The 12,670-nt window shown below is 40.0% G+C and overlaps 1 protein-coding gene across 1 annotated transcript; it reads left to right on the top strand.

Annotated features, from left to right (window-relative positions):
* Positions 1-1,800: 1,800 nt before the first annotated feature.
* mnx2b (motor neuron and pancreas homeobox 2b) lies at positions 1,801-5,742 on the top strand. Its single transcript, XM_053615073.1, has 3 exons — positions 1,801-2,400; positions 4,595-4,755; positions 4,845-5,742. Exons 1-3 carry the CDS (start codon positions 2,142-2,144, stop codon positions 5,142-5,144), a joined length of 720 nt encoding a protein of 239 aa, XP_053471048.1. The 5' UTR covers positions 1,801-2,141; the 3' UTR covers positions 5,145-5,742.
* The last annotated feature ends 6,928 nt before the right edge of the window (positions 5,743-12,670 follow it).

The following is a 12,670-nucleotide window of genomic DNA, read 5'->3' on the forward strand; positions in this document are numbered from 1 at the left end:
ATAGCAAAAGTCCCGAAGTCAGTGGGTTTTTTGAATGGGTTTTTGGTTAAATGCCTGAAATAAGGTCTGTGGTTAATACAATCTCAAGATATGTTCACGTTCTCTACTATGACATAAAATACACCAGTAATACCCCCCTCGTGGTTTTGTTAAGCTTTTACGTGTCTGACGCTTACTAGCGAGTGGCTAACAAGTTAACAAAAACTCGTCTACTACAGCCTTGTTGTGTTTATACTCGCGCTCTTGCAAACTATTCCAACTCAAATGTTCCATATTGTAGATTTATCAGTTTGTAGTATTTTCCAACTGTAGTGTTTTTTTAAATAAAGATTGAAAGAGTAGAGTCGTTGAGGTCATGCGACCGTGGTGTAATTCGTTTAGAGCCTAATATTAGCTTTTTACTTCTGCCGGTTGTATTTAGGCTTCAAAATTCATAAAAGTTGCATTGATTTGTGAAGATTCTATGAACAAAATATGTAAGAATCATAAAATTGTGTTGGTCACTGGGTTTATTTTCTGCAATAATCCAAAAGCCAATGGAAAAATCCTCTTGGCTTTTTGTTGAAGGAAACAGGGTGATGTTAACTTCTGGGGTGGCCTACAGAAATACGTCATCCCTGCAGGATTGAGGACTTCCACACTAGTGTCGGACACTTGAGAAGTTGTTACATTTATGATGGTGAAGATGCCGACGTGCATGAAACGCCAGTTCCATTTTCTCGCGATAAAATGATGTCATGAGAAAACAGCTTTTGTTTATGTCGAGATCACGAGAAAATGAAGTGGAAATTACGAGAAAACAACAACGGAAAAAAAAAATAACAATGCATGGCCACTTAGGGCTTCAATAGTAAACAGCAAAATGTCACACACTGGTCAGCCAATGAAAAATTGCAAATTTCCATGCCAATCACATCAATTATTGAGTTATTTTTCTTTACTGCGTTGTACTTCCTGCCAGTGATTTTGTGTGTGTGTGTTATCACTATTTTCATTCCCAGCTCTGACTCTGACTGATTTAATCTGACATGAAGTATGTGGAACCAAAACTGGTTTCTCTCTCTCTCTCTCTCTCACACACAAACACACATGCACACACACACACAGTCTCTCTGTCTCTCTCTCTTACACACACACAATCTCTCTCTCTCTCACTCTCTCTCTCTTACACTCTCTCTCTCTCTCTTACACTCTCTCTCTCTCACACACACACACACACACTCTCATTCTTAGTCTCTCTCTCACATGCACGCTCTCTCTCTCTCTCACACACACACACAGTCTCTCTGTCTCTCTCTCTTACACACACACAATCTCTCTCTCTCACTCTCATTCTCTCTCTCTCTCTCTCTCTCACACACACACTCTCATTCTCTGTCTCTCACATGCACTCTCTCTGTCTCTCTCTCACACACACACACTCTCTCTCACACACTCTCTCTGTCTGTCTCTCTCTCTCTCTCTCTCACACACACACACACACACACACACATACTGATTTCCCCAGATGGAGGAGTTCATCCTGCAATATACAGTTTTATGTAGTACTAAACAGTCTATTAATATTTGTTGTGGATAATTATTTCCCACTTTTGCTTTGCAGTTCTTCATTTTATATATTGCTTTTGTTTCTGCAGAAATCCAGAAATGAAGTCATTAAGTAAACCATTCCTGGGTCACGTGGTGTCCAGTCCCAAACATTAAACAACAACAACAACAACAAAAAAACCTTTATACTGTATATGTAGTCGCACACACGGCTGAGGCGCGCGCCCAGGTGCGAGGGTTTGATTGGTTAATTAGAAACCTGCTGCTGCTCTAAGCCAATCAGCGCTGTATGTACAGAGGTTGTGTAAATGAGCTGAGCAAAGCGGGACGGCAAAGTTTCTGACGCCTTCAGAGTGAAACAGCAGAGCTACAGAGACTCTTCATTACACCTCAGCGTGGAACCTGTCATCTGTTATTATCTTTTTTTTTTTAACGTTTCAGTGAGTTTATAAAACGGATATATATAAATGGAATAACGGAGTGAAGATTTGCTTTCTTTTCTTTTCGTGAAATAATAATAATTTAAAAAATCAGATTTTTTTTTAACGCGCTTCTTATGCGCGCGCTGCTCAGCTGTCTAAAATTCCGTCTCCATGGAGAAATCCACGAACTTCCGCATCGAGGCTCTGCTAGCAGAGCGCGTGCCGTGTGAGGCTCCGCCCTCAAGTGCTGTCCCGGGTCTGGGGGCGCGAGCGGGTCCGCTCCCGGTGCCGTCCCCCGGTGTGTACACGAGCGCGCCGCTGTTCTCCGCACTGCCCGGGCTTCACTACACCGGAATCCCGCACATCAGCCCCGCGTACGAGCAGTGGATCCGAGCGAGCCTGCTACTTCCACGACTCCACCCATACACCGGTCTGTTTCCTGTTCACTCCCCACACCTGTTCATTTACTCCAAGCGATTTATTCTGCTTTGTCCTGCTGTGTTTTATTTCATTTTTAAAATGTGTTTTTATTCAGTTTAGTTTTGCTTAATCAAGTTGTTTTGCTCGGTTTTTAATTATTTATTTATGTATTTATTTTCCTTGAAAAATCTCATTATTTACACTCCTTCCGAGTATAAATAATGCAGATATCATAAATTATAAATTGTTTAATTTTTTATTTTATTTGACATGTTTTGAGAAGTTAAGTTAAATCTAGACAGGCTGCTAATTTAAATTTTATGCTGTGTATATTTGTATAGATGAATATTTTGTGGTAGGGTCACGTTACAAAACTATTAAAAATATTTATTTGTTTGTTGTTTACAGTGTTTTTAACCTTGGTTTTGGCCAACGTGTGTAGGGCTAATTCAAGACAGCTGAATTATTTTATTTTATTGCATTTCATTTTGTTTTGTAGTTTGTTTATAGTACTATTCCTTTTGCCATTCTTTGAAATTCACTTCCGAATTCATTAACTTTAACATCACATTTCTTCTTTCTTCTTTATTATTTCAATCTCCAACACTTTATTCATTACGTTTCAGCTCAAAGTGGACGTAAATTGATTCACGTTTTATTTATATACAAAACAAACGCATTACAAGGCAAATTAATTCATTTAAATAAAATATACAAAACTACAATTAGGCAATAGGGGGAAAAACTAACAAAAACAAAACAAGATCCGTTATAGTGAGTAAGAGTTAGTTTTTTCAGGGAGTAGAAAAGATCAAGAAACGTAAATAAGTAAATAAATAATTTTTTAAATAATAATTCGAAACACAAAAAAGAAAGAAAAAAAGGAAAGAAAACCAAGTTCAAAAATGTACAAAAAGACATTTCTGTATTAATATTTTACAAAAATTATAAATACGTAATAGTATTAAAAATAAAGAAATCAATAAACATAATGAAGTAAACTCGGAAGCGATAACAGGGCTGGATTGTAGAATTATGTAAATAGAGCGATAATTTATTGACATGAATAAGTTGTGTTTTATGTATTAAAAAAATGCAAACAAACAGGACACCACCGGAAGATTAAAAAAAAGGAAATAAAAAATAAAGAATGACATATGCGTAAAATGAGGTAAACACTTTTAATCTTTTAAAATCAGATTTATTTATATGGCAATAAACGACTGTGTGTGTGTGTTCATGGAGTTTTCATTAAGGTAATGGTGTTCATAGCCGTCACGTCAACAATAAAGCCGAATAATTATAATAATAATAAAGAATAAGGCCTTCATCTTTATTGATGAGCTTGGAGTCTGTGTGTGTGTGTGTGTGTGTGAGCGAGAGTGTGAGAGAGGAGACAGAGAGAGAGTGAGATCCTCGATGTCTTTGACGTTATAATGATTATATGGAAATAATCTGGAGGTGAATTACAGCAGCCGTTTAATCTGTTATTACATTTTTCTGATTCAGCACTCCTTTAATCATCATCATCATCTTCATCATGTGACAGTGATTTTATTTATTATATAATGCCGAAATTTCTTCTTATTATAATCCTTTCATCATTATTATTATTCTCCAAATATTATTATTATTATTATTATTATTATTATTATTCCTCTTATTATTATTATTATTATTATTATTACATAATTTCAGTACTGTATGTACATGCTTGTTTTTGTGTCTAAACACATCTGCAGCTTTGCTCAACACAATCATTAGTAACATCATAAAAAGAAAATCATATTTAATAATTAGTAATAAACACTGCTGTTAAAAGAAAAGTATAGTTTAACGGAGCAGAGTTTCTCTTACCACCCCGAAGTTGATTATTTTCCTATAAACACACGTCCCGAGGTGTTTTATGCCTCTTATATCACCTTTTATACCACCAAGCACAACATGCCATCCTTTTTTAAAAAAATCCATTTCCAGCTTTACCTGACACTGGCGACTCCTTCGATAAACATTAAATACATTGTTACTATAGAAACGATAACGTGTTAGAATAAGCGTGCATGTGTTACAGATAATTAATGAACACTTTCTGACCGATCGGAATCCAGAATTCAGCAGCGCTGTGGTGTAAATAATGTTATTATGGTATACAGTATAATGTAATATTAATTTTGTGGTATAACTATCTATAAATCTGTCCACAGCGTCTCCTCAGTCGGTGTTGATGGGAAAATGTCGCAGGCCGCGCACAGCATTCACCAGCCAGCAGCTCCTCGAGCTGGAGAAACAGTTTAAACTCAACAAATATCTCTCACGGCCCAAACGCTTCGAAGTCGCCACGTCGCTAATGCTAACAGAGACGCAGGTGAGTGTATACACGTGTCTTAGTGCTTCAACCAGTACATTGTGAATATAAGAAGTTCTCAGATTTTCAACTTCTCTGTGTGTGTGTAGGTGAAGATCTGGTTCCAAAACCGCAGGATGAAGTGGAAACGAAGTCGTAAAGCCAAGGAACAAGTGGACGTGGACCGAGAGCACAAAATGACCAATGAGAATCCAGCGTCGGAGCCTGACGGGGCGGGGCTTGGGAAGCAGGACGTAGAGGAGGAAGAAGATGTGGACGACGAATACGGCTTCAACACAGACACGCATCATTCGGACTTTTTGCAGAAGGACGTCAATGTACGATACGCTTCCGAAGATGAGGTGGATGGAACGAAAGGCGGGGACAGAAAGATGGGCGCGGGGTTATAAGGAACCAGTCACAGACGAGGTTGAGCCTCGGAAACGTGGAGGTGACTTGACGAGAGGTGCATTTTAAGCATCCTGGCTAAAGATACTGTGAAATACTGAACGCTTCACGAACTGATTTTAATGTTACACCGGAGTACCTGAACACTCGCTAAACACTGAGCGCAGCCTTTAGATTTCCCAGTTCTTATACAGGCTTCACACTAAACACCAAACAACAACAACAACACCACCAAGGCCAGTTAGTGTAGCTTTAAGACCGTGTATGGTGTACAGTGGCCGGTAAATGCACAACACATTAACAATGCAAAAAATTGCAACAGTGAAACCAAAAAAACACAAAATATCTCATTCTGAAAGACGGAAACAAAACCACAAATACAACACAATAACAAAACAAAAACAGAAAAGCAAACAAAACCAGTGACACAACAGGGAATTTGGAGACAGCAACAACAGAAACACAAAAACAAAGAAGAAAACAACAACAAAACCATCCATTTTCTATAACGCTTATCCTACCAGGTCACAGGGAACTTGGAGCCTATCCCAGGGAGCATCAGGCACAAGGCGGGGTACACCCTGGACGGGGTGCCAATCCATTGCGTGGCACAATCACATACACTCTCATACACTACGGACACCTACCATGCATGTCTTTGGACTGGGGGAGGAAACCGGCGTACCCAGAGGAAACCCCTGCAGCATGTGGAGAACACACAACCCTGGACATGTGAGGCGAACGTGCTAACCACTAAGGCCTTGTTTACACTAGTTTTCGTTTTAAAACTCATAACTGTTGCTACGATTATGCCTGTCATCTACACTACTCCGGCATTGTCGACCCTCGATAGTGGAAACTTTCGGAAACGCCGAAGACCCTGTTTTAGTTTGAAAACTCCACGCTCGCGTTTCAGTGTAAACAGACCAAAACAAAGACTTTTGAAAACGAAGGCGTGGCTTTGCCCACATTCGCTTCCTGATTGAGTCTTCTGGATCATCGCGTATCCTTCCCTGATTCGTCAAGCCCCTACCGTATGACCGTTACGCTACCTCGATCGTATGCACAACACCACGTAGACTGAACTGCTGGCTTTGTCGTCATTCTCAGCAGCCGTTGTGCAGTTAAAATCTGTATTTTATAATACTGCAGCTGCCTACATGCTCAAGAGGCCAGCTATGATTAGAGCAATCGGCAACAAATCTCATTTCAGGCGGCGTAAGCCCTACACGGAACACCAACTTCCTGTTTACAATTGTATGTGCAATGCCCAGTGTGTGCGAATGGTCACGTGACACACGTATTCGGTCGGGTAGTGTGGACGGAGATCGTTTCTGAAACACAGCGGAAACGCCAGCGTGGACGAGGATCGTTCATTAGCACTAATGTAAACAGGGCCTAAGCCTCCGTTCGCCCAACAGCAAAACCACAACAACAATACCAAAAACACACAGCAGTGAATTTGAAAACACAACTATAAACAGCAAACCCTGCAATGGATTGGAACCCCATCCAGGGTGTACCCTGCCTTGTACCCCATGCTCCCTGTGGAAGGCTCCAGGTTCCCCATGACCCAGTAGGCTAAGCGGTATAGAAGATGGATGGATGGAACAATAAACAGCAAATAAATTTTTAAAAAAACCACACACACAACACCAAAGCTAAAAACACAAAAAGACACTTCGAAAGCAAAACCAAAAATCTAACAGTGAGTTTAGGAATAAACTAATAAATAACAACAACAAAAAAGAACCGCAGCACTGAAATCCAGAAACACAACAGCATTTTCAGAAACTGCTAAAGTCGCTAGGCTAAAACTAGATAACAGACTGAACTGTGTTTTGCATTTACGGGCCATCGGTCCTATAAGGTTCTGCTACAGGCCCACTTGTTCTCCCTAAACATAATGTAGGCTTTTACTTCTAACATTAATTTAAAAAATAATTAAATACAATTATACTTATAATACTTAAAATTACTTATGTAGTGCGGTGGGATTGAGCAGCACAGATACGGAAACAAAATCTTGACACAACAGAAATTTCCTTCTCGGAAATTCAGATCAATTTAAAATACCAATGTTGGGTGCTAACCTGTGAAACTAAAAGCTGCAGCTAAGAACCAGATGTTCCATCATTTCAGATTTTGTTAACCAGCTAGCTAGCTATTAATACGATGTAAAATAAATAAATAAATAAATCCTGTCAGGCTATGTTATGTTAGCTGGCTGGCAAATTTTTTTGTTGAATTCTCAAACAGATGTAGTACAACACGTAGTATTATATTTGGAAGTAGCGTCATTTATTTGTAAAGATTCCGATTTTTTTGCTTGTTGTTAATTTACAAAAGCAGAGCTTTATAAATGCTACATAATATGTGCTAATGCTACAGTTTATACAGTTAGCAGCAGGTCTATGAAAACATTTCAAATTCTGAAGCGAATTACGCAACATTTGAAATCGGGACAAAGAAGTGCAGTACACTCGCAAAGTTCATCATATTACATTGTTTCTTCAGCTCGACGTAGCACTTAACATAAAATTACACAATATAATAGTTTAGCGACATTTGCTAAGCTATGTTTATTCCAAACTCATAATCAACAGAAGATCCACAGCAACACGCAGCATGCTGCGCTAAAACGCAAGATAACACTGACTCTCTGTTTGGGTTTTTTAAATCAAATCTTTTTCGACCTGGATGTTATTTAAACATGTTAAGGTCTAATTTATTGAACTAGAGGCCAAAAGAAACAAAAGTTGTAAACAACGTAAAATAAAACGAATCATTTTTGTAAAACATTGTGTGGGGGTCTCATTTATGTAGTCACACACGAGTATGAATTAGTATTAGTATTAGCAAAGTGTTGTGGGTTAGCTAGCATGCTAGCAACCAAATTGGATGACGTGCAAAACGATGTGTGAAGGTAGGACTCGACTCTTGGGAAGCTAGCCGCAGATACGATGCTAAGCGTTTGTGTTCTAAGAGTCGATTCCTGAGGTGATTGAATAGTAACACCTTCCTGTACGTTTCAAGGTTGTTTCTCGAAGTGAGGATCGGATGTAAATTGAAGCCTTTAATGGAAAATGTTTCCATTTTCTCCCTCAGATGCTGCAACTCCATTTCTCTCCATGATCTGTCCTGTAAACGCCTAGCCCCATTAGCATGCTAAAGAACGGACGGAAAATGGCGGCGTGTAATAAACCCATTATTTTTACGTTGCTTACGAGCCGATGGTTAAGTTAATGAAGGGGAAATAAAGCTTGTCGGTCCTCGATGGTGGTGATGTCACAGAGTGCTTTTTCGTTTGCAGGACGAATAAAAAACAGTCTTTGTAAGAGGGCGATGAAGAAAATCCGGGACGTGACGAGACGCGGCATAACGTCTTTGGAGGGAAGGCCGTGGCGTTGCGTTTATATAGCGATTAAGTGCATTTTAACTGTGACTCATTAAATCTGACTCGTCATAGGCCAAGAGTTAAGTGATAAATAGCTTGCGTGTTAAGTAGCTGATTCGCCGACTTGCAGAAAATCGCTGTAGTACAACTGGAGGATTTTTTTTTTTTAAGTTGAAAAACTGTTGCTAATCGATTGGGAAATATGGATGCCAAGCATAAAGTAGCTACTAACTGAGGCTAATGATTTAGCTAGATATGATTATACACTGGTCAGCCATAACATTAAAGCCACTGACAGGTGAAGTGAAAAACATGGCTTATCTTGTTACAGTGGCACCTGTCGAGGGGTAGGATATATATATATATATATATATATATATATATATATATATATATATTAGGCAGCAGTCAGTTCTTGAAGTTGATGTGTTGGAAGCAGGAAAAATGGGCAAGCGTAACAATCTGAATGACTTTGACAAGGGCGAAATTGTGATGGCTAGACGACTGGGTCAGAGCATCTCCAAAATGGCAGGTCTTGTGGGGTGTTCCTAGTATACAGTGGTTAATACCTACCAAAAGTGGTCCAAGGAAGGACAATTGGTGAACCAGCAACAGGGTCATGTGCGCCCAAGGCACATTGATGTGCGTGGGGAGCGAAGGCTAGCCCGTCCGGTCTGATCCCACAGAAGAGCTCCTGTAGCACAAACTGCTGATAAAGATAATGCTGGTTATGATAGAAAGGAATCAGAACACACAGTGGATCCCAGTTTACTGCGTATGGGGTAGACCAGTCAGAGTGCCCATGCTGATCCCCTGTCCACCGCCAAAAGCGACTACAATTTGTAGATGAGCATCAGAACTGAACCATGGAGCGATGGAAGAAGGTGGGCTGGTCTGATGAATCACGTTTTCTTTTACATGATGTGGATGGCCGGGTGCGTGTGTGTGCATGTCGCTTACCTGGGGAAGACATGGCACCAGGATGCACTATGGGGGGGAAGAAGGCAAGCAGGTGGAGGAAGTGTGATGCTCTGGGCAATGTTCTGCTGGGAAACCTGTGTCCTGGCATTCATGTACACTCATAAGCAGACCAAGTACACATCTTCATGGTAGCAGGATTCCCTAATGACAGTGGCGTCTTTTAGCAGGATAACGCGTCCTGCCTCACTGACAAAGAGTTCAAGGTGTTGACTCGGCCTCTAAATTCCCCAGATCTCAATCCGATTGAGGATCTGTGGGATGTTCTGGACAAATCATGGAGGCCCGACCTCGCAACTTACAGGACTTAAAGGATCTGCTGCTAACGTCTTGGTGCCAGAAACCACAGCACACTTTCCGAGGTCTTGTGGAGTCCATGCCTCGACAACTCAGAGCTGTTCTGGTGGTGGTTTTAATGTTATGGCTAATACTTGTATTTATTTTATACCTATTATTTGTATTTTTTATGCTCATACTTTTTTCTTTTGCGTATCATGGCTTTGTTTTTATTCTGTAGATTAGTAGTAGACGGGCTATAATCGGCGTCAGGTCTACAAGAACGCTATATGTTCCTCATAGTTTGACGAACTCTTAATGTTCGCATGAAACACTACTGGAATTTTGTTCTGAAATTTCACAGCCATGCTAAAGTCAACGTGACTTTAAAACGCAATAACGTCGTCCGACTGTACATCGCTCACGCGTTTACCCAAACAAAGCCTCGTTTCTTAGTGAAAACGAATAAACACCTTTCTCAGCGCATAAATCTGGTGGCCTCGTGAAGCGTTTACACCCTGTAGTTTAATCAATCACCCGAAACCGTCCGCCTCGTTACGGGAATATGAACAGATTGCGGGATGTTTTAAAGTAATCGGCCATATTGCCTGAGATTTTGCCTCGGCCTTGTCGTGTCACTTAAGCTAATGGGGCGGTAAAAAAAAAAGAGTATTGCAGGCCATATTTCACACCAGTCTTGGAAAAAAAAAGGGCCAAGTTTTGAGGTAATAAAGTGTACTGAAAAGGCAGGGTATTTTCTCTGTCAGAGCTAGCAGGAGGTTTAGCATATAAATGTATGAATGATGGATCTCGAGCTAATGAAATGCATTCTCAAATCAGAAATGGTCTTTTAGGTTCGTCCAGGTGGCCAGTAACTTCTACATAGAAAGTGCATCAACAAATCTAATGTTCACATTAAATCACAGTATGAGATTGAAAAAAAGACTTAATTTAACAATATTTTGGTATTTTCTATGTCAACTGAAATATTTAAATATGATTTAAAAAAATAAACAAGTACTTGATTTAATTTTGTTTGCTTTTATACTTCATACCACACTACCTCTTACATTCAGTTTTACTTCATACCGTACATTTTTGTTTAATACGATCTCTTGTTTTGCCATAACATTAAAACCACCTGCTTAATATTGCGTAGGTCCTTAATATTGTGTAGGTCCCTCTTTGTGCCTCCAAAATAGTTCTGAGTCGTCGAGGCACAGACACCACAAGACCTCTGAAGGTGTGCTGTGGTATCTGGCATCAAGACGTCAGCAGCAGATCCTTGAAGTCGTGCAAGACATGAGGTTGGGCCTCCATGGATCGGACACGTTTGTCCAGGATGTCACACAGACGCCCGATCGGATCGAGATCTGGGGAATTTAGAGGCCGAGTCAAACACCTTGAACTCTTCGTGTTCCTCAAACTGTTCCTGAACAATTTTTTATCCTGCTGAATGAAGCCACTGCCGTTTGAGATTACTGTTAACATGAAGATGCATACTGGTCTGCAACAATGCTTATGAGTGTACATAATGCATGAGCCACATAGTGCATCCTGGTGCCATGTCTTCCCCAAGTAAGCAACTCACACATCATTCACATGATGTAAAAGAAAACGTGAATGATCAGACCAGCCCACCTTCTTCCATCGCTCCATGGTCCAGTTCTGATGCTCACGTGCCCATTATAGGAGCTTTCGGCGGTGGACAGGGGTCAGCATGGGTGCTCTGCAGCTATGGAGCAAGCTGTGATGTACGGTGCGTTTTTTATTTGATTTTATTTTCATCCTGCACATTACTATAATTACCATCAACACACTGCGCCTTTTACTTATCAAAACGGTGTGTGTTTCAGCCAGAATAATTGACTTGCTTCGACCTTGCTGCATGACATCACTCTGCCAATAAAGATTGTGTCTGCATAATGAACAATAACTGACAAGGCCTTCACTCTCAAATCACGGGGTGAAATGGTAATCAGTGTGTGTGTGTGTGTGTGTGTGTGTGTGTGTTTCTGTTACAGACATCATAAACTATAAGTATCTAAAGAGAGTATACAGTGTGTGTGTGACTGGATTTTACAGACTGAATGTCAATAGAAATGAGAAATAAGAACACTGCTATAGATCAATCCAGCACCAGAAAACTAGCTTCGTTGTTGGACATTATATAACTGTAGACAGTGATAACATTTAGTTAGCTAGGAGTGGGTGCAAGTGAAATAATTCTTCTTCTTATTATTCATTTTAGAACACCACATCATAGTTTTATCTCTTAACACTTGCGTGCAATGTTGCGGAACTTCCAGTTTCAAACGTTTTCCCTAATCCATCCGCAAAACCTGTCCACGTTCTAATACGTTACCAGAGAGAGAGAGAGAGAGAGAGAGAGAGAGAGAGAGAGAGAGAGAGAGAGAGAGAGAGAGCGCAGAGTTTAATTCTGTGTGTCACTAGCACAATTTGGGTAAATAACTGCGTGGCTAATATTTCAAACTGGCAGATGCAACAATTCTGAACCGTCAATTTAATGTCACGGAGATGTTCTTCGACACGCTTGAACGTTTATATCTACAATTTCTTTAGCGAACGTCGTTGCCAAACGTTTTTTTTTGGATACATTTTAGTTTGTATGAATGAGAAATATAAACTAGACTTCGTTAAAACACACACTACGTTGAGTGTTACAGACGACGCATATACATTTAGGACCACGTAGCCAAGTAAATCGATTGTATACTTAAATGATAAATGTGCTTCACAATGATTCAACTAAATCGTAAACCATGTCGCATTTAAAAGAAGAAGTGGAAACTGTACATTTTAGGTCAGTTCAGCTCCGTGTAGAGGCGCTCGGTGGAGGTGTAGAAGCAGATTTGC

The sequence above is a fragment of the Ictalurus furcatus genome, chromosome 26 (genome assembly GCF_023375685.1).
Source record: "Ictalurus furcatus strain D&B chromosome 26, Billie_1.0, whole genome shotgun sequence".
NCBI classification, from domain to species: domain Eukaryota; kingdom Metazoa; phylum Chordata; class Actinopteri; order Siluriformes; family Ictaluridae; genus Ictalurus; species Ictalurus furcatus.

Coding starts and splice junctions, on each gene's coding strand:
- mnx2b (XM_053615073.1), top strand. CDS start 2,142: ATGGAGAAATCCACGAACTTCCGCATCGAGGCTCTGCTAGCAGAGCGC. Junction 2,401..4,594: donor ACGACTCCACCCATACACCG/GTCTGTTTCCTG, acceptor ATCTGTCCACAG/CGTCTCCTCAGTCGGTGTTG. Junction 4,756..4,844: donor TAATGCTAACAGAGACGCAG/GTGAGTGTATAC, acceptor GTGTGTGTGTAG/GTGAAGATCTGGTTCCAAAA.